The 22,539-nt window shown below is 48.6% G+C and overlaps 1 protein-coding gene across 2 annotated transcripts; it reads right to left on the bottom strand.

Annotated features, from left to right (window-relative positions):
• Nucleotides 1–249: 249 nt before the first annotated feature.
• On the bottom strand, nucleotides 250–13,996 carry IRF4 (interferon regulatory factor 4). Of its 2 annotated transcripts, XM_059475035.1 has the most exons (8): nucleotides 13,779–13,996; nucleotides 13,109–13,295; nucleotides 12,251–12,339; nucleotides 11,555–11,696; nucleotides 9,689–9,796; nucleotides 8,035–8,388; nucleotides 4,016–4,128; nucleotides 250–2,093 (listed from the first exon to the last, which is right to left on the bottom strand). In XM_059475035.1, exons 1-8 carry the CDS (start codon nucleotides 13,980–13,982, stop codon nucleotides 1,950–1,952), a joined length of 1,341 nt encoding a protein of 446 aa, XP_059331018.1. In that variant the 5' UTR covers nucleotides 13,983–13,996; the 3' UTR covers nucleotides 250–1,949. The 2 variants fall into 2 exon arrangements, with proteins under 2 accessions (XP_059331018.1, XP_059331029.1); XM_059475046.1 differs by lacking the exon at nucleotides 9,689–9,796.
• Nucleotides 13,997–22,539: the final 8,543 nt, after the last annotated feature.

Raw genomic sequence — 22,539 nt, 5'->3', positions numbered from 1 at the left:
GCTGCACCGTCCATGGACCTGGAAACCAACAGCCGAAGGGGAACCTCTCTATTTTCCTTTTTTCTGCTACCTGTGGCTAATATTGCAGACATTTCTGTAAACAAAAATCCTTACCTTTTGACCTTTCTCTGCACTTTTGGCTCAGAACAGAGTTCCCCATAGACAACCAGCAGCGCTGCCCAAGTTCACAGTGCAGAACCACACGCGTTAGATTTGTCCCACTACTGAAAACAACACATACGCACCGAGTTGGTAGGGAAATAGAACTTTATTCCAAGACGTGAGCTGAAGCAATGAGCATATGAAGCAACAACCACTAGAAAAAAAGTGAAAAACACATCAAATATTTGTATGGCCCCAGTTAAGTCTGAACACAGAAGTCCTTTCAGTAAAATGTACGCACAGGACAAAAGCACATGTGAATCTCAGATGGTCACCCAGAGCATTGCTTTTAATGTCTAAGGAAGAGGTCTCCCCTACAAAAATCTTTAAGCCAGGGAAAAAATCCTTCAAGTAACAAAGTAGAAATGATCTGTTCATTCTGCTTGGCATTGTGGAGAAGGAGGATAATATATCCCAAAAGAGTATGCATCTTTAAGATGTATAAATTCAAAGTCCCTAACACAAGTCTGCTGCCAGACCAAGTACCGTTTTTTCTTCCTCATTTAGGAAGTCAAGTGAAGTATGCCTGCTAAGCACAGGGGGATCATGCTCTGGAGTGAAACCTACTAACACCACATGGTCTGCCTGCCAGCAAGGAAACTTCATTGACACACACACCCAGCAGACTTCTTTGTCTTTCTAACAGCACCCTACCACTGAAAGCTGCAAACTGCATCAAATTCTGCAAACATTCAAACAAGTATTTCCTTGACTGCCTTAGTACAGAAGGCTAAATGCTGCTTTCCTTGACCTCTCCTTTCACATTCATTTCAGTACCACGGGAAGAAAGCTGCAAGTGCACACAAACAGCAGAGTTGCCTCTGTCTAAGTCACGGGTGGTGGTTATTTTAACCTGGTTTATGTACGTGACATCAAAAAGGGGTAGCTGGACCATTTGTGTGCTATTTGCAAGGTCTGCCAACTTAATTTTGATGCATACATACATACATACATGTGTACATATATATGTATAATGCATGCATAGTAGCTTACAATTATAAGAAAAAAACAATTTATTTATAAACCTGCTCTTTGGGACTCTAGAATTTTAGTGGTTAATCCACTAAATCCACAGGTAATATGAGTTGAATGGTCACTCTTCTTAACACAGTACCATAAATGCATTACTTTAGAAACTGCTATCATGGAGGCTAATCCAATAACAACAACGGCAGCAACAAAATTCATTGTCAGGACAAGTGTCAGTCAGACATTAAAAAAATATGTCTCTGAAGAATTGCATTGTTTTCAAAAAATACACTGAAATATTCTATACAAGAAAATAGGCATCACACTTATGAATCTAATTTTATAACCTTGTACATGTATTAGCTATCCTCAATAAACCATCTACGTTTGCTACCCATCTACAGTAGCTACAGTTTCAAATTGGGAACACTGCAAATTTATGTACTTTCCCTGAGATCAGTAATCCAAAATAAATAGCCCTGCAAAGGTAACAGTGTAAACTCTGGATTTAAATCTTCGGTAAGAATCAGTCCTCAAAAGCCAAGAAGAACATTAAGCAAACGTAAACACAGCAATCATTTTGTCAGTTTTCAGTTAATTCTCAGCAACAGTGGAACCCCATGTGAGACGTAGCATCCAAATGTTGAAGACCCGTCAATTTTATTGTACAATACAGTTGTCCTAGTTGCTCACTTTCCTATCATTGTACCCCTGAATGCATCCAGCTGGGTTTGTGGATGTCCAAATCGTGACCCAGATCTGCTCTTCCACTCTGCACAATCTTTACAGTGCCTGTAAAACCACTCCTTCTGAGGCTCTTACTCTTGAATAGAGGAATGGCGAATAGATGTGTGATAATCCTCTGGACTAGTCACAAGTTCTGGTAAATCATAGCCTCTCAGCAGATGTCCACTGTTTTGTTGAGCAAAGTAATACAGCTGCCTGGCAAACATTGGTTCAACCTTAAGAACAGACAAAATGTTAATCAGACATGTGACAAAACTTCACGCTCCTCATCTTAGTTATTCAGGGTGGCTTTAAGTTAAAAACAAGTTGGGGCAGAACAGTTCTGCTTCCCAGAATGGGAATACAATTTCAATGGTTTCACTAATCTCTGTTTTAAACTAGGTCTTGCCTAGCCCTGCTGCCAAGTGTCTCACTACCTGCACACACTCCTTTCCTTCACCACCTTCATTATAAAGGGACTGTAGCAGTGACACAAATGATGTATCAAAAATTGCAGTCCCTTAGCCAGCCCCAGGCTGTAAGCAATGCCCACAGGACACACATGCCCACAGCCACTCCAAGTGTTTAAATACATGTTGAACGTGTCAAAAGTCTTATCTGCACTGCAAAGTACTTTGAGGACTTAATTTGAAATGTTGGAGCCCTCAGGTAGGCTGAGATATGTCACCAAATGACTGTGTCTGAAGTCAGATTTCAACCTAACATTTTAGGTTACTTTTGTTTCTGTTCATTCAAGCTCTGATGAGAAATTTGTTCAACCACTAAGTGGGATTTGTATGAGTTAACACTGCCTCCACTTCTGTCTCTTCAGAAACCACCATTCCCTCTCAGGGCTTTGGGCTCTGACTGTAAATATTTGAGCTGTACACTGAGAACAAACACCTGAAGCTCTCCTTACTTTCAGTGAAGGACAGGCTGGATTAAACTTGTCCAAAACCCTCTCCTGCTGGTCAGCCAATCCCTCCATGTTAAAAGACACAGGCACTGTTTTGGAGGAAATAAATGCCAAGGTGGAGATGGGAAGGCAGTGGGACAGGTGCCCCAGGCAGCTTTCAGTGCATTACTGTTTGGTGGGATGGTAGGGTCCCACCAGCCCACAAGCCAGGACAGATCAAGAGGATGAGCAGACTGAGCAATTGGCAGAGGGGAAGCAAAGCTCTGGAAAGAGCAGGAAGTACAGGCTCACAGAGAAGATACCAGGACAAGAGATGGATAAGGGGGCTGGAGGGAGGATGCTACAAAGCAGGGATGGAAAGCTGGAAAGCCAAAATAAGAATGGGAAAAAGTTGAGGGAGAGACAAGGATGGGCAACCATCTCTAACCACTGCACAGCTCAGGATGGATTTGTGAGCTTCTCAACTTCCATCCCAGAGATCTGCCAGGCAGCAGTGTGGCAGCACAAAAGCTACACAGCTAAATAGAGGCCACAGCTTGTGGTAGAAATCTGACTTGGCACCCATCCTGCTACCAAAGGGGCTTTCAAAAAACTTAAAAGAGACACCAGTTTTCTTCTCAAGGATGTAGTAAGCAAAGCCCTGCCACTAGTGTGAGCATTACCACCTCTCTTGTGGTTTTATTGGCCAATACAGCCAATTCAGAAAGTACCTGGTCTCAGTCTCCACCCTCACCCTCTCTCAGAGAGCATCCCGAAACAGCAGCTTTGAGTGTGTGTGAGCTGAGGTCAGCCAGCCCATGAGCCTGACAGCTACTGAACCCTGAGGCTGCACAGGCAGCCCGTGCATCCCATCAAGGGCTGAGGCCCTTGAGATTCAAGCTGGGATTCTGGAGCATCTTCAGTGCAGTGGGTGTTAAAGCACCACATCCTGCAGCGGCCAGGCAGCCCAAGCAGCTGCACAACAGCACAGCCCAGCAGCTCCAGGTACCTTTCAGCTTTAGATGGGATTTGCAACAGATCAAAAAATGCTCTGTACAGAGGGAAAATCAGGTGCTCTGCCCTACTGAGGGCTTCCAGAGAGCCCTTGGCAGATCTGGGGATTAAACCTTGCTCTGCAAAATGCTGCATCTTCAACAGTTTACCACCTCCCTCATAATCTACATGAGGCACAAAAGCCTGACTGGCAGATTCATATCCTCCAAGGAGTGTGCTTGTTTTAGGTAAGGCAGAAATCCTACTTACATGGGCTGTAATTAGTTTCCTCTGCCTCTGTGGATCTGGAAATTCTTCCCCAAAGCACAGAGCGACCTGATATCTCGGCAGCGGACGTCCATGGTGGGCAAAGGCTTGCAGCTCTGGGAAGAGAGAAAGCACCGTGCTGTGGAATAATCAGGCAAGCATCACACAGCTACTCACTCACTCCCACCACCAGCATGGGAGAGAAAAACAGAATGGCAAAAGGAAAAAAAAGTGTGGGTTGAGATAAAGACAATTTAATGGGTAAAAAGAAACAAAGAAGACAAAACAAAGGAAAACAAGTGATGGAAAAAGCAATCACTTGTGACTGGCTGATCTACACAGGGCCAGTGCCCAAGCAACAGCAACCTCTGGCAAATTCCCCCATGCCCTGTTTTACTGCAGAACACAAGGTCATATGGCATGGAATATCCCTCAGCTGGGATTGTTGAAGCCCTGACTGTGCCCCTTCCCAGACTCTTGTCCACCCCAGACTGCAGCCTGTGAGGGCAGAGTGAGACAAGGAGAAAGCCTTAACATTGTGCTTGCACTGTGCAACATCAGCTGAACTGTCTCTGGTGTTATCTGCACTGTTTAGGTCACAAATCCAAACCACAGCACCACAAGGACCACTGTGAAGAAAATTAACCCTGCTCCAGTCAAAACCAGTGGAGGCCAGTAAGACAGACTTTGAGGATGACCTTGGAACACAGTGGAGAAGATAAAGTAACTCCAGGGGTTGATGAGAGAGGTCAGGAAAAAGACAAATGGTAAGCACAAGACACTGAGTTTGCAGACCTGCCCTGGAATCAGGGGGAGCTGGTTACAACACTGCAACTCTTCTGTGTACTTTGTCTCACGATTAATTTCATAATTAATGAAACCAAGAGGTCTTCCAGTTAGTACTTCTATGGGACCCTGAGAGCAGAACCCTGGAGCAGACACCTCTGGTACCATTCAAGGGAACCATTCAAGCAGACACACAAGAGCAGCACTGAAATGGCTTGGTAGTGCCAGAGACACAAAATACTGCCAGGCCCAAAAATTAGCCACAGCCAGACTGTGACAGAGGTGAGGTCACTGCCACACTGTCTTTGTCACACTGAGGTAAGGAAGGGGAAGAGGCCCTACTTCAGCCATGTACTGAGCCAGCAAAAGAGCTTTCTGTGTCTTCTGTGCCCCTGCACTCTCTTTGCCAGCCTATAACCTAGTGCAAAGTGAAATGATGAAATATTGTTATTCTAATAGTCAGTGTCCCCTGTGAAAAGTAGCAGGGGAGGCCTTTATAAGGTACTCCCACTCAGACCAGAATCTCCAGTGTTGTGGACCAAATGTTGTTGTTTTGATACTGCATTTCCATCCAGAAAAGACAAAATTCAATCTAACACAATATCCTTGCTGAAGTGTGTGTTGAGTGCTGTGTTTCTACACAGCTGATAGGTAAATTTTCCATTTTAATTTATAACCCTGTTCATGCTTTCTGGAAAAAGCTGCAATTAATATTAAAGCCAATGCATTATAATGAAGCACCCTCCCTGCTAGAAAGGGAAAGGAGAGCCTTTGAACTTGACATGACAAATGCATCTTGTCCCAAAATACACCCCTGTCATTCCTACTCTAACTGCAGGCTTTTCAGACCAAGGTGTGGATTCAGTGGCTATCCCAACCCTGGCTTGGACTACAACTCCTACTGAGAGGGCCAGTAAAACAAGTAAAACAATGGGCAGCTTGCTTAAAACATGGAGTAAAATGTAGCTTTCCCCAAAGTCTCCCCAGAAACCCCTGAAGTGTGCCATATCCTCTGGGGATAAGGCAAGAAAGAAGAGATTTTTCTAAGGAACTCTGCTTCCCTCTGTGCTGCTACAGGACAAAGAAGGATGACCCACCCAAGTCCAATCCAGCTGATGTGCAACTTCTTTCAACTTCCTCTTTCCCTTGCTTTATTTGGCCTCAGCAATTCTCCAAGTCCTGAGTACCCGTGGGAGTGCCCATAGCACAGAGCTGGAGGAGAAAGCCCTTTCTTTCCCACCACCAGGACAATCATGGTTTGAATTCAGCCCTGCACTTCTCCAAAACCTTCTGCTTACTCTGTTTTCCATTCCAGGCCCAAGTGCATCATTCAACACCAAAGGGCTCCCCCTGAGCCTCCCCAAACCCTTCCCACCTCCTGATACTCCTGCTCCAGCTGCCACTCCTTCTGTCCCACCAACTGTTCTCTGGCTGCCACCTCACACTCCAAGCTCTCTTCCTCTGTTCTCCTACTCTCCACCCAGCCCAATTTACAACAATTACCATGAATTTATCTCTCTCCACAGAGAGCATTTCCCTGGTTTCTGATTTATTGCCCCATTTTAGCTTTCTCAGCAGCAGAGGCTTCTCAGCCCAGGCCCCAGTGCTCCAGTGCAGTTTGCATTGAGGGTTCAGCTCCTCAGTGGTTCCCCAAGAACTGTGGCTGGTTCATAGCACTTCTGCATCTGTCCCTTTCTCTGCTGTTCATAATTCCCTCTCCTGGCAGAGATCACCTGCCTCTCTTCCCAGGGGAGTCCCAGTTTCCCAGGGTAGGGGAATCCCTGAGTTTGCTTGCAGGCTGGGACCCCAGCACATTCAATTAACACAGCAGATGTGTCAGGCCCATGGCAACTCACTTCCAAACTGCACTGAGCACCATCACATGCAAAAACTCACTTTGCACATGCCACAGACCGTGACTGCAACCACACACTTGGGTTTGCACAGGCACTGGTGCATAATTTAGGAGGGGTGAAAAATAACTATTGCTTGAGCTTATCTTTGGGGTTGGGTGTCTAAAAAGAGATGTCCTGTCAACCATTTGGAAGAACCCAGAGCACATCTAAAAAACCACCTGAGAAAAGGGAAAGGGATTTCCAAAACCATCACAAGGCACAGAATTATACATCTTTAAATTAGCATGTGATTGAAGCCCAACCCAATGCCTGACCTCAAATTCCCCTTTCTAACTGTCAATTCTCACATCTATATAAGATTTCTCTCTTTAAATGCAATTTTTTCTTGGCTGTTTCTCTAGGACAGCGTGTCAACCTTGGAATATAAAGTATGCTAAAACTGATGATTTGGATTTCATTTGTTGGGTTTTCTTTTAATTTTGAAAGGCATTATTCTCCTGTGAGTGTCATGCCAGTGCTGATGCCCTGTTCTAGTAATGAAACACACCAAACCATAGCAACTTAGTTCACCTCTAAGTGATGCCAGAAATATCCAGAAAGGACCAATATCTATTCCTGCTGCCCAAGCTGTCCTCTGGGACAGTGACCACCTCCCACCAGTTCCTCTGAGTGGACAGCTCTCCTCTCTCTAACTGTGCAGGTGTGCTGGGAAGTGGGGTTGAAGCTTTGCCCCTTCCCTTCACAGGCTGTAAGGAGAAGGCACTGTCCTAAAGCACTGCCCTGCTTCCTCTGCACTGCCTGGTGCAAAATGAGACCTTTCAGAGAGCTCTGGTGAGGTACACACCTCCTTGCTTGGAATATCAGGCAGTCCTGAAATTCCAGAGTTTGTGAAACCCTTTTGAATTCCTAGGTATCTTTTAGACACTGGCACAGACTGATAAGAAGGTTTGCTACTGAAATTTGTGTACTCAGGGCAAGACCTCAGGCTTGCTCTGGGTCAAGCTGAGAGGAGTGCAAGTGCATCCCACAGACCTATCCAGGACTTAGACTAGCAAACCAAGATGAGGATCCAGTTTTCTGTGTCAATTTATGGAAGAACTATTTTGCTAGGTTCCTCCTTATGCTTCATATAGAAATGTGAGAGATTGGGTGTCACCAGCTGAGCCTCAGCTGACTCCTGCTGGTCTGTGCAGGGGCACTGAATGTGCAGAGAGGGGAAATTCACAGGATTACTCAGGATTCAAGCACCCCTTGGCTGCATTGGCCCAGAAGCATCAAGGGGCAATTCTCACTTGAATGAAAAGAGCACTGCCATAAAGCTGATTTGGACAGTGACAGGTGACATTTCCAAAAGGACATCAAAGCCCCAGTGGGAATTACCTGCTAAGAAGCGCTGAGTGTCGAAGAGCTTGCACGTTTGGTCCCGCTCCAGCTTGTTGGGTCGGTCACTGCAGAGCGCCATCGGCCCATCCCAGTAGATCCTGCTTTGGCAAAGTCTCTTAGCGTAGAGGCCATCAGGTGCCATCCACAGGATTACTCCTCGCTCCAGGTGGCTCAGCAGTTTCTCTATGTTCTTCCTCTGGCCATTATCCTCTGGATAAGGGAAGACAACTTGGTCCAGGCTGCTGACCTCGTAGCTTTGGCCATGGGATATCCTGCAGCCCTCAGGGCTGGAAGTTGTCACCTCCTTCACCAGTATTTCACGGTAGTACAAGCAGATGTGGAGTCGGCAGTCTACAAGGAGAAACAAACAGACAAACAAAAAACAATCCCTGTGATAAATCAGTACGGATGTTTAATGTTTCAGATCTGTGCTAAGGCCAAGAGACAAGTTTACATAAGATTTCTGAGCCCAGCAGTCAGCACCACCCAGAAGGTCATATCATTCAAAAGAATAAAAATAATATAAATACTGAAATTTTAGGGACACAGTAGCATTAATGTTCTCTCATCTTATTAAAAGGGCTACTGATGCATGGGAATTTCGTAGAACTAAAATCCCACCAAGTTCACATTTCCATTTAAAAGGAAAAATCTGCACAGAAAAAGTTGATGTTGGTCACATTTTCCAAGTTCACGTCACAATTAAACCCACTGGCTCAGTACACTTCCTCAGATTTAACAAGGAAGTAGCTGTGTTTCCCCCCAGACTTTGCATAGAAAAGGCTCCTGCACAGGAGACCTGCAAAGCTGCACTCAGCTGCCCAGAGAGAAGCAACTGCTGGCTCCAGCTCCAACAGGGCTGTGCTCAAAATCCCCTGCCTTGCTTTCAAATGGCCATTTGGTCCACTTGGCTGACTCCTATGAATTCACACAGCACTGAAAAAATATATATAATACCCACATGTGTGTACAGTGTATGCTCACACACACACACAAAGACACACACATCTACACACCCACACTGCCCCTGACTCAGGAGAGCAATCCCACTTAAGAAACCCACCAAGCAGCACTCTACAGGTCTATCCACTGTCTATGACAAGCACATTCCCACACCTTTTCCCAGAATTACTCAGAAAGTTCCCCAGCATCCAGACATCTACAAACCTGGCTGAAGTAACTTCCCTTTTCTTTCCCAAATGTAATTTTTTTTCCCCACCAGGAATAACAAAGCAGAGCAAAGCCAGATGGCACCAACAGGAGCACCACAAGCACTACCAATTTTGGGGAGGGTTCTCCCAAATGAAACCCTGAGCCTGAAGTCACTGACACTCCTAAATTGCCAAACTCCCCAGGGAAGGCCTGATTTGGTGTCTCACCAAAGCAACCCAGCACTAACACCACAAGCCAGCCAAGCACTTCCATAAGCTTTAACCACCTCCATCCCTTGGAGCTGGGGCTGGAAGTGCTTAAGTATCCTGGAGAGCAAACTTACAACCATACACCCAAATTCACTCATTAAAGAGGATTAACTTTCTTTTTTTTTCTTCTTTTATCCTTTAATCTGAAAGGAGAGATGGTGCCTGAGCAAGGCAGAAGGGGGAGTCTCTTGCCAAGCTCCCCAGGAAGCCTGGGGGGTTGTGGACCTTACCTGAGAGAGCGAGGGCTTCACCAGACCTTATGCTTGGCTCAATCGGGATGCCAGGAGTCTGGGACTCAGGAGGAGCACAAGCATAAAAGGTTCCTGTCACCTGACAACCTGTTTTCACAAACAAAAGTCAGTGACAGAGGCCTAAATCCTAGAGGAAAAGCTAGGGCAGAGATCACAGCAATGCAAAAGTGAGTTTTCCTGGGCCCCAACAGGAACTCTCTCTCTCTTTCCCCTTCTTAAAAAGGCCCTATTTCCCAATTCCTCCAGGCAGGCCAACTCTACCAATCACTCCAGATGTTACCCGGACTATATTTTCAATTGGATCCGCATGAAACAATCCCTTTGTGCTTCTATATTCCCCCTTGTCCTTTTCCTTATTTAACATGTTATTCCGTTAAAGAAATAATTTACATTTTTAACTAGACTACAGTGCTCTTAAAAGTCGCCTGCATGAAACAATCCATATTTCCAAAAAACTTTACTTATGATGGGTATAACAATAAAGCTGGGATTAACACTGTTTAAATGTAGGTGAAGAAAAATGTGCAGCAGAAGATTATTAGGGTTTTATTAGCATAACTACTATTTAGAACTACTAAACTGTTCCAACAGATGCCTTTGAGTAGGTGGATTATGCCATGGAAAACTGATGTTTTTCCTGTTTATTAATGCCAATAAAAGTCTTTGGAGGATGATGCAAGTGACTGGCAGACAAGAACACTTTACCTTTCCCAGTGGCAAAACTCACCACAATCAGGAGCTGGAGTAACTGGGATAAAACACACCCACCCATCTCTTGATGCCTTTTATAGCCCAGTGAGAAACACAGTATCAACCCTAACAACAGCCTACAAATTCAGCAAAGGATCCAAATGTGTGCAAGTGCTGCAGAGGATGTACTTCAGGGCAGAGCTCACTCTGCTTGCTTGATTTTTTTATTAGCAAATAACTGAGCTAAAGAGCAAAACATTCTGCCTGATAATTCCAATATACTGCCAGTAAAGTTGCAGTGCACTGAGTATTTACTTTTTAGCAGACCCAAATATTTCTCTGCATCAAAACCAGGAGAGAGCTGCCCTCTGAAAATATAGCACCTACTCCAAGGGTCCTTTCTTACTTTCCATCCTTTCCTGCCCTTCTGAACCAGGTGGTTCTCCTCACAAAGCAAATGCCTGCATCCTCAGGTGAGTTACCCTGCAAGCATCTACAGCACACAGTTCCCTTTCTCTTATGTTTTATTTCTTGCAAGCTTCAGCACAGCCAATTTTCACAGTCTGGGCCTTTTCCTACAGATGCAGAGCTTGGAAAGCCATGATTGTGTTAGGCTCTGGTACTGTGAGATCTTTGGGGAAGGAAACATTCCTTTATTCTGTTTCTGCTGTACCAGCCCCAAGAGAGTCTCAATCCATGACAAGTTGTCCCACTGCCACAGCACTAAAATAAAGTAATAATTCCAGCTTTCCCCTAGGGCGAATAATGTCAGTGTAACCCACAAGGCTGGAGGGAAAACCTCACTGGTGTATGCCTCAAAGTCCAAAATCAGAGAGAAAAGCTAAAGAACATATGTTCCCATTTGGGGTTTTTGTGAGGGCTGGTTGCCTTCTTTATTGCTCAGGGCTTTTGAGACAGCTGAGGACTTTTGGGGGCTGATTTCTATCAATGTAGAGAACTGCACAGCCCACACACCACACATACAGTGGCAGCGGATGCAAGAGCCAGGACAAAGGGGGCTCCCTTTCAAGGGAACCCAGCACTCCTCTACATCCACATCTGTTAATTCCAAAGCCACAAATAACGAGCCTGAGGAATCTGGGGTCCCTCCAGGTGTTCAGCCTCAGCAAGCAGCCCCGAACAGGGGTGTCTTACCATTCTCACAGGCGGGCCCTTGCCAGTGATGGCCGCGAGCGGCGAAGGGGATGCTGGCGCACTGGTACGGAATGTCGGGATGCGGCTGCTCCGGGGCAAACTCCCTCCAGTTCCGCTCGTGGGGCACCATGTAGTTCGGCACCTACTCGATTTAATGAGGTATTCTTTCAGCAGGCAGCTGTCACAGCTAATGCTATGCATTGCATCAGCTTTCTCATCTCAGCTCCTTGATTTTCCCTGCCAAAGCCCATGGAGGTCCGAGCTGTGCCCAGGCTACGCGCATGGCACTTGGCCACCGCCACCAGTGAGACTCTCAAATGAGTTTCTCCCCACTGGTGTAAATAATAAGAGGAGTGGAATGACAAAAGGCAGTCAAAGCACTGCTGGTAAATGTCTGCTTGAAAGAGCAAGGCTTCATTGGGTGCTCGCAATCTGGCACCAAGAGAATGGCAGTGCTCTAGGAGCTGCTGTCCCACAGAAAAGAGCTATTACTCTGGGATAAACAACACCAAGGGAAATCAATTGCCCTGTGGTCTCATCTGACATTAGAAAAGTTGCTTCTCAATTTCTCAGTTCTCATAATGAAGTTTCTTCGCAGGGAGAACCTGAGAGCCCCCCCAGCAAGGACAGACATAGCACAGAAATTGTGCTGCTCAGTGTAGAGGCACCAATCAAAACACTCAACTATTGCCATACCTGGGATGGTAGTGCAGTGTAAGGAGATGTTAATGGAAAGGGATGGTTCATCATCAATGGCTGTTCCTCCATGCTGATCTGCTTTGCACCTGTGTTCAGCAGAGGGATGAAAATAAATTATGTCAACCACATCTTAAGGAAATCTGAAATCAGCACAATAAAGGCAAATCCATACAACCTGCCACTGAACAGAGAGAGGACCAAAATACCTTCCAGAGCCCACTTGGACTGGATTCCCTGGCCCCCCTGGGGCAGCCTGTCCCTCTGGGCTCTGCAGTGCCCCACAGCACAGTGTGTCCCAGCCTAGTGCACAGTGATGCCAAGCCTTTCCTCTCACTGGCCCTGCCTGGCACCAGGGCCTTCTTGGAAAGGAGGCATGGCCCTGCCCCTGCCCTGGAGGCTGCAGGCTGGGCATCCCTCACTCCCAGCTCTTTCCCCACAAGGCAGTTACCTACAGTCTCCCCCAAAATTGCTCTTCCCTGTATTCAGAACCTAGATCCAGCATGCAATTTTTATTTGCTTTTTTTGCCTGTCCCTTGAGCCGCCTGCTTGGCTCTCACTACACAGAACTGGCAGGGAGGCTCCAGCTAAAAGAGCAATTCCTGCAGTGATGTGCAGGCGCCTGTCTGCATCTTCCTGCAGGGGCTCCCTCTCAGTGCTCCAGCTCAAACGCCAGCAGTCCTCCTGCAGACACAGCCTCTCAAGTCACAGAACAAGCTGCACTTGAGCCCTCATTTTGGTCCCTTAAAAGACTTAAAAAGGCTGCAGGGTCATGCCAGAAAAGCACACTTCAGTCCTCATATGCTTGCAATGAGACATTTTCACATTCGGTTACACAGGGAATTTGAGATGCTTTACCTTTTTTGGCTCCTTCTGGCACTATTCTGTACACTTTATAGGGATCTGAGATGTCCAGCTGGCTTCTCTCCACCAGTTCTTCAAAGTCATTGCTCTTGTTCAAAGCACACCTTAATCTTGTCTTCCAGGTAGGGGGATCTGGTTTATCAATGCCCTCTCTGAACTTTCCTTTAAAAAGAGCCCAAGCCTGGAAACATTTCAGATAATCAAAAGAGCAGGAAAATGGAAAAAAAAAAAAAAAAAGGAAGGAAAAAAAAAGAAAAAAAATAATCAAGTACAAGGCATAATGCTTGAAACAGTATACAGTGTGTGTGCTTATGTGTGTGTGTGCTTACATGGGCATGAATTGTTCATGAATTTACTCCGCACAGGTTTAGGCTAAAAAATAGCAGCATGGCACGGTACAAAAAACAGTTTAGTGGGCATAAGAAAGGGGAATGAATGTGGAAACAGATGTGCTGTGGTCCCAGAAGCATTTAGCTCCACACAGAGAACTGGGGAACGGTGGCTTTCCCACAAACACAGGGACACCAGGGCACAGCCAGGCAGTGCCCAGCACAGCCAAGCAGCAGAAGCAGCCTGCAGAGGCAGGTGGCAAGGATGGGATGGTGAGGAGCATCCCTCCTGCCCTGCCAGCGCTCCACCATCCCCAGCCCAGGCTGAGCCTCACCTTGAAGAGGGCGGCGTCCTCCTCGCGGTTGTAGTCCTGCTTGCCAGCGTGCTTCCAGGGGATGCGGAAGATGCTCTTCTCGTCGTTCTCCCACACCAGCCCGGGGTACTTGCCGCTGTCTATCTGGTCGATCAGCCACTGGCGCAGTTTCCCATTGCCGCAGCTCACCGAGTTCATCCCGCACTCGCCCGGCTCCAAGTTCATGCCACTCCTGTCACAGGTTGGGTGGGGGGGTTCGGGGTGCCCCACCAAGCTGGCCTCTCCAAGCAGGTCCAAGCACTGGCTCTCTGGGAGCTGCTGAGGAGGGGGAAATGGGTAGGATGTGGGGAGAGGCCAACCCACAGGCTGAGCGCTGGGCTAAGTCCCCACCAGCGGTGCCCAGTCCCTGGTGCCACACACACTGCGCCAAACAGCAGCCACGGCATGCTGGGGGCCCTGGGGCCCCGGGAAACACGGTACAGAGCCTCAGGAAACCAGGCACAGCCCCCCACGGCCCTCCCCAGGCACTGCCTGTGCTGCAGACTCTGACAGACTTCCCCCTGTCCCGATGCTGTTATGCATGAACACACATCGGTCGTTGAAGTTTTTGTCGTAAGTGACTTAAGGCACAGCTCCCTTGTCCTGCTGGGAGTTCAACTGGGAGTTTACTTTTCAACAAAACTAGTTAAAAATCACATTAAAATAGGTTTGCCTATGATGGTGCACGTATGTGCTATCAGACATGCCATGCACACAATTCAGAGGGCTTCACACCCAGTTATGGCATCTATCTATAACACCACAGCAGCTTCCACAAGCTCACTTCAGCAAGACACGCTTGAACACATGATGTCCTATACATATCTACCCCTCCAACTGCTCCCAGCACGCACACATGGCAACATTCAAATCTATGCGCTGCATATACCTAAAAGTGGAAAGGCAGCAGCCCACAGAGCCCGGCATCAGGGCACTCATGTCCCGCGGGACGTGGGAGCTGCCAGCCCAGCCCACCACACGGAGGCCCAGAGCCGCCCGCAGGCGCGCACGGAGCGCGGCGCGGCTCCGCAGGGATGGGAACGCGCCGGGAAGTGCGAACTCCGGGACACCGGCACCAGGGATGGGGACCTGGCGTCAGGTTTGCCTCACCGACCTCGAAAATGCTTAAATGCCCGAAATGCACGAAATAATTTGGTGGGTTCCCACTCCACCCCCCTACAACACCTAACAAAATTAAGCGATTCCTCACCAGAGAGCTTTGCCTCTACCCACGGGGAGCCGCTCCGAGACCCTCGCCCGACAGGCGCACACTACTGCGGGCAGATGGGCAGCACCGCTCCGCACCCCTTACACTCCCCCGAGGGGCAGCATCCCCCCGGACACCGAACGCGGTCCCCCGGCATCTCCCTCGCACATGGCGCGTCCGAGGGATGGGGCGCGTTCGGGACCTCGGCTCCCCAGCGCGGAGCCCGCAGGAGTCCGTGAGATGACCCCCAAAAAGTCGCTTTCCCCCCTTTCACTGTGCACGGAGCGCATCCCTCCCACACATTCCCGCGTCCCTCCCGAGGGCAGCGGGAACCAGCCGGGCTGGGGCCGGTGCGCGCCCTCACCTCGGGAGCAGATAACGGGCGGGTGTTGTTTCGTTTGCTTTAAATTAAGGAAAAAATAGAATGAGGCGGGGGGAGAAATAAAAGAGGGAAGAAAGAAGGAAAAAAAAGAGGCAACGGGCTCGCTCGGGTGCCGACACGGAGCCACAGGAGAAGCGCGCACCGGGGGAAGCCGAGGAGCCCGCACCGCCCACCCCGCCCTGCCCGGCCCGCCCGGAGCGCCAAGGCCGGCGGGGCTGCCCGGGGGTCCCGGGGCCCGGCCGCCCCTCGCTTACCTCCGTCACCGTGCCGGGAGCGGGCAGGGCCGCCGGCTGCGGGGGCTGCTGAGACGGGGAGCGGAGCGACTGGGCCGACGGCACCGGGAAGTTTCTTTATATGATGGAGGGCGTCGTGCCGGGTGGGGGGAGGCGGGCCCGGGGGTGGAGCCGGCGAAGGGGAGCGGGCCTCGGCGAGCTGGAAAACATCTGAGCAGTGACACATAGCCATTGCTGGTAAACACGGTGCGGGCGGGCGGGCGTGCAGCCCGGCGCCCTCCGCGTCCCCGCTGGCTTGGGTTTTTTTAAATCTTTACAGACAGACGCACGTACATAAATAGCCCAGGGAAACTCCTACCAGTGAGAGCCGGGCGAATTTTCCTGTAAAGACCCAGCTCGCTACACCCACCAGAACCGTCCTAGACGGCGCCGGCCGGGCCCCCGGGATGCTCGGGGAGACGCGGGGGCATCCGCGCACCAGCCCACGCCGTGCCCGGTCGGTGCCCCCGGCCGGCACCCTCTGCCCCCCAGCCCTTCTTTGCTCGGGCCCGGATCGCGGGCTGGAATGAGACACACACCCGCCTCCTTCCCCCCAGGGCTCGGGCTCTCCCCGTCCAGCCCGCTCCGTGTTTGGCCGCCCGAAAGGTGTGATCAGCTGGGGGGCAAAATCGGGGAACACCAGCGGCGCCGGTCCTGGAGGCAGCGAGCCCCGACGGGGCGGAAGCGGGGACAGCCACCAGCCCCGGGACAGCCACCAGCCCGGGGACAGCCACCAGTCCCGGCCGGGAGCGGGGACAGCCACCAGCCCCGGGACAGCCACCAGCCCGGGGACAGCCACCAGCCCCGGGACAGCCACCAGCCCGGGGACAGCCACCAGTCCCGGCCGGGAGCGGGGACAGCCACCAGCCCGGGGACAGCCACCAGCCCCGGCCGGGAGCGGGGAAAGCCACCAGCCCCGGGACAGCCACCAGCCCGGGGACAGCCACCAGCCCCGGGACAGCCACCAGCCCGGGGACAGCCACCAGCCCCCCGGGGACAGCCACCAGCCCCCCGGGAGCGGCTCCCTCCCCGCTGGCCCAGGGCACGCTGCCTCCTGCAAAGCCCATCCTGAGGCGCCAGGGCTGGAACCCTCTGGCTCGCCTGCCCTCGGAGCCTCCTGCCCCACCGTGGTGGATGTAGGAGCGAGCTCCGGGCTCGCATGAAAGTCTCTCTGCCGCCTCTCGGGTTTCAAGCACGTGTGTCGGAGTGGCACGACACTCTGGTTTTGGTCTGCTCTAACGTCCCCAGCGCACTTCCATCCACATCCTCTCTGTGCAACGTCTCAGGTCACAGAATCTGTCACCGCGCTGCGCCGCAGGTTTAGGATATTAATTGCAAATCTTCAACGCCATCTTCTGAAATTTAAATGTAATTATCGCCGCGTTCGGAGGGAGAAGTGAGAAGTGCAGGCGTTTTCAGGTATTGGGTCTGTAACACACCATCCATCTTCCAAAAAAAGCATTGGTAGGGCCAGTATGAAATCCTTTCAGTCATGAGCCAAAGCACCTTGGAACATTGGAACGCCTCTTTGATATTGGATGTGACTGCTATCATAAATCAAGACAAGTAACCACAGCTTTACCAAATGGCATCTGAAAGACTTACTAGAAATCCAATTTCAATTTGCAGGGTTAAGACTGTGTGGTGCTCAGGGTGCCAGATAAAATTTCACTAAGTATAAAACCATCTTGAAATATATCAGTGTAAAAGGAACATTTCTCATGTCTTCTCTTTTGTGGTTTTTAAACCAGGAAATTTGGGACCAGGGTGAAACATGCAGACTGGACCTGCACTAGGTCAAATCCTTCATGAGAAAAATAAAAACCTTCTTTCTCAAATACTGGAGAAAATTAAAAAGAAAAAAGAGTTGCTCTTGCCCAAAGAAATCCATGTATAGATGGAGAGGTAGGTAAGTTGCATGTCAAGAGAAGATAAAGTCAGTCATAAAATCCCCAGAGAGTACCTATGTAGGAAATTACCTAGCTGGGAGTTTGGTTGCTTTGCAGCAAGAACTCTATTAGAAAACTGTCTCCAGTTGCCTAAATGTTAGAGGAGATGATTAAAGCCAGACCCCTACATGCACACTCGGCCTTTGCAAATCAGTCCTCTCATGAGTAAGATATGTAGGACATATGTAGGACCACAGTTTTGGTCTGCAAAGTAGAAAGCTCTGATCAATACCTCAGCTGTGGTGTCCCCATTAAATGCTGCATCTCTGGGTGGTTTTTGCATATCCCAAGAGACTATTCCTCCCTAACCAGCCTTGCAAGCACAACAGCCTGGCCTGTTCATCCATTTCTGGTGTTTTCCACACCACTGCGAGTGTCTGACTCTTCAAACCTTACCAAAAAGCCCTGCTGCCTTCATGGAAGTTTTTTGAGTTAATGCCTGAAGTCCTCTTGTGAAAATGCTCTTGCTGCTGTTTAACCACGGCAGTCGCTGCCGGGCCCCCTGTTTTTCACACTCTTAAGGTCACACTGACTAAAGGCATGCCAGGAAAAGTGACTGTTTCTTCTCAACAGTCTCTAACAAGCCCTCAGTGCACAAAAAGATGGCTTCTGCTTTCACCAAACCCCTCTGAAGTCCCAGCTGACTCACCTGGGACTTGCACACAAGGTACAAAAGCAAAGAGAGACAGATGTCGTGTCAGAGCAGCTCTCTGAAGTGGGTCCCTACAGAAAGGGGCAGTGCAGAGCCATGGAGGACACATATTAAATGCTCTTGCATCCAGCAGTTTACTCCTCCTTTCCTTCAGGAAGGTTTCCCTCCCTCTCTGGGTACAAAGGCTCTCCTGTCTCCCTAAAATACCACTGGGTGCACTCAGTCCCTAAGCCAAACAGGAACCTGTTGTCCCCTGTATGCCAGGGACTATAAGTCTGGCAGGAGAGACCTTTTGTTGGACTGTGGCTTGTTCAGGGGCTCCCTCTGCACCAGACACCGAGAAATCCCCTCCCTCGGGCATCAGCACAGGGGGAGTTCCACGGTGCAGAAGAGGAACCTGCAGAGGGGAGTGAGGGGCACCCACTCTGTGGCACTGCTCTGCCCTGGGCTTGGAGGGCTTTCCTGGGCTGGGAGGGCTGCCCTGGAGTGTCCTGGGCTGCCCTGGGCTGCTCTGGCTGCCCTGGCTGTCCTGGCTGTCCTGGCATTCCATCTGCACCTTGGAGTTTGCTCATGGGGGCAGCTCCTGGTGCCCAGTAAAGGTCTGGCCCTCTGCACTGTGGCTGCAGCCCGGAGCAGACCCACCAGTGAGCAGGATGTCTCCTCTCAAGTGGAGACCCAGACCAGGGCTCTTCAGGAGCCCAGCAAACCTTGGGCTGAAGCCCTTTGACAAATGACATTGGTAAAAGCATTTTCAGAAGTGCATTAAGCTCCTAAAAGTATTTTGGAAAGCCCACAGCTACCTGTGTACACCTTTAGCTGTCCCAAATCTGTTCCCCGAGATGGAGGTTGCTGGTGGCACAGGTTCTACCATGGGGCTTTCATCCCTCAGAAGTCCTTGCCAATCCCTGGTTGCAAGTCCCTGTGGAATGATGCCCTCCATGGCCCAAAGCAGCAGCACAGCTCGGACCCAAACAGGGGCACTGTTAAAGCCTCACAACACCACCCTTCAGTCAGCAGCTCTGAGGCATGGCGTTGAGTTCAGAAGTGATTCATACATCAGAAACATGTCTGTGGATGTAATTGAATGAATTCAGAGACACTGTGGAAATTCGGGGCAGATTTCTGATTACTTTGGTTTATTCGAGCAAAGCACCTGCTCTGCAAGCAGTCTAACATGATTCAAACAAAAATAAAAAACAATTTCACGCATCTTTTATTGTAGCAACTTCAACTCCTGGTGTCATAAGAGCTGCATTCTCGTTTTGGAAGGGTATTTGCAGTTCCTCCATTTAAAATAGTGACTCCTAAACCAGTATTAGTCAGATATATATTTTCCATAATGCTAATTGCAGAGATATTTTAAACTACTAGAAACAAAGCAAACTGACAAGAATTGTTATACCTTTCAAGCAGAAGAGCCTCACAGCCCAGCTGACATTATTTTAGGTGGATTTGGTGGATGTTTTGTTTTCTTTTCCTGTACTTCCCCTCTCCTTCATAGCCAACAATATTTCAAACCAATTTCCATTAGGCTGCTTTCATGCCTCTGTACATCAACCTGTGCATGGGACTGAAAGAGCCCTTCACCACCTGTCCTCACTCCTAAGTCATTACAGAATCATGGATTCAGTTACCTTGGAAAAGCCCTTGAAAATCAGCAAGTGCAACTGTTAACCAAGCACTGGCCAAGTCCACTGCAAGATGGGAAAATACATTAACTGCAAAATCTATTTTTTAGAAAAACCTGCAAATTAGCATCACATAAAAATGCTATTCTGCGGCTTTCCTTTGGAGAGAAGAAGTTGGCAAGCACACCCAACCAGTGTGGCACACAAGCAGTGTGGTGCCCTTCCCCAGGGCCCAGATGTCAGGCCAAGAGCTTGGAAACCCTGGGCTGACACTTTCACCTCTGAAAACCAACAGCAAAATGTTTATGGACTTCCTGCTCCTCAAGGAAGGAGGCTCCTTGCCTCCTGATTGAACAGCCCACCCACCTCCCCAGAGTATTTCAACCTTTGGTATTCCAGCTACTTTCATCAGCAAGCAGCAGTCATGAATCTAAAGTAGAAAAAAAAAAAAAAAAAGAAGAAAACTATAGAAAAAGAAAAAAAAATTAAGTAGTTTTCAAATTAAAAAAAAAAAAAGGAAAGCACCTGATGCAGGCCAGGAGCTGTTGAGAGCAACCTCTCCCTTAACTCAGATAATCTGAGCCTTCCATCTCTGCAGGGCAGCTAGCAAGGACTGCCAGGGACTGCTGTCATGGAGGGAATCATGGTCCTCTGCCAGAGATGTGAGGCCATGTCCCCTATGCCCTGGAGCAACAGGTCCAGCTCACCTGAGAACCTGTGCTACCCTTCATCCAGTGGAAGAGGAAAATCCAAATTAGAGCATTTATCTTTTTTTTTCATGTCCATCCTTCTTTATTTGCAGTAAAAAGATGGAGTGACAGGTAAGAACTTCAGGCCAACAGCCCACCTGACCAAATTTCATCAGCTATGTTGTGTCATCAGAGTATTTCCCATAAAGGCAGTTTACAGACTGCTCTCAAAGACATCCCAAATATGATGAGCACCGACAAAAAAACACTTACTGCAATTTGATCACAGAAGTAAGGCCAAACTAGGGATGGACTCTCACTGTAGTGGAGAAGTGGGACTGCTCCAGAGGTGGTACCTGATCTAAATGTGATTTATTACAGCAAATAACAAGGTAAAGACTGAATTCCTGCCTTGGACACATTCCATGTCTGGAGCCTGTTTCCAAGCTGTGGGGCACACAAGGAGAGGGCCAAGCTGACTATTGTGGGACAAACAGAGAGCTGGTGACAGGAGTGCTGTCACCTGTGCGTCTTGCTTGGGATACCCCCGGGATCACTGTCTTAAATACAGTCCTCCAGCAAGGAAGGAGTTTCCAGGGAATTGGGGAGCACTGAGCACTGTGGGCTGACACATTGTTTGATTCCTGGCACATTCTGAGCTTGTCAAGAGTCTGTGGCTGGATGACACTCCAAGTGCTGGACACCCTGGGACGCTGTGAGAGCCCCATGCCCTGGGGAAGGGAGGCTGCATGTACAACCACTTTAAATACTTTAACCAATTGTTGCCAGCTTTCATACCAGGAAATGTAAGAAATGTGCTTGGGTTCCTTTTTGTCTAAATTTAAACTCACATAATTTACTGGGTTCAAAAGATCAGCTTGGTTTTGTAAATCATGGAGTTGAGGTTCCACTTCCAAGGAAGTGAGCTGCAAGAACCTCTGTTAAAAAAGAAAATTACTTGGAGAGGGGAGGGATTAGGGTGGCACAGCAAGAAAACTCACTAAAAACTAAGCACTGAATATTGAAAAAAACAAACCCACAAGATATATACTACATAGGTATCATCCATTCTGCTCCGGCTGCCTACTACAATCGTCCATTAAATTTAAAACTGTCTGGGGTTTCTGTCCTTTTGAACTGGAGCATCTTTCTGAAAAGCAGTGCAAAGCAGGAATTAAAATGATAGAGAAAGGAACTCAGGTGGAAGTGAGCCTTGGGAAGTTCCACAAAAGTCATTGATGTGGGTGCCACTAGGATTTCCCTGCTTTAAAGAAACTGGGAGGATTGCCAGTGGCACACTTGGGGCACATGCAACACTGTGGAGGGGGCTTCACCATTTCAAACATAATTTGGTTTCATCCTGTCTTGATTAGCAAGGGGTAAATCCCCAGCCCTGATTTACTGAACAGATGGTGATGACATGCAGATCGTTGTGAGAAGGAGGTGGTGATGGTCTAGCAGTTTGCTACATTCTTCTTTCTGATAGACAAAAGAGGAACCCAGAGCCCCAAAGGAAAAATACTTAGTGAGCAAGGAGGGCTATAACCTAAAGTATTTAAAGAAAAAGAAAAACCCATTTATCTACTGCTCTTCTTTAGGCAGGAACAAAACATGTCTACATTTTTGTGTTGAGAGACCTGCTTCATCATTCACAGGGGTGCAGTGTGAGTTTGGCTGTGATCTACAGGGAGTGAGCAATCAAGCCCTAAATGAATGTACCGTGGTATTTCACTTTGAAAAGAAGCAGCTCGACCCTATTAGATGTGCAGGAGAATGATTTAAAAGGAAACAGGTTTTTGTAAACAAGGATTTCGGTGGAGAGCAAGAACAGAGGATAGCAAGTCAGAATTTCTCCTGCTATCAGTGATCAGTCTAGCACGAACATAAACTAGTGAAGGCTTTCTAAAAGTTTTCAAAAACATGTAGCAGCAAATCCAACCAAAAACCACTTTACAGCACAACGC

Source organism: Ammospiza nelsoni, chromosome 1, assembly GCF_027579445.1.
Source record: "Ammospiza nelsoni isolate bAmmNel1 chromosome 1, bAmmNel1.pri, whole genome shotgun sequence".
NCBI classification, from domain to species: Eukaryota; Metazoa; Chordata; class Aves; order Passeriformes; family Passerellidae; genus Ammospiza; species Ammospiza nelsoni.
Note: the sequence above shows the minus strand (reverse complement) of the source record. Positions and strands in the feature narration are given on the sequence as shown.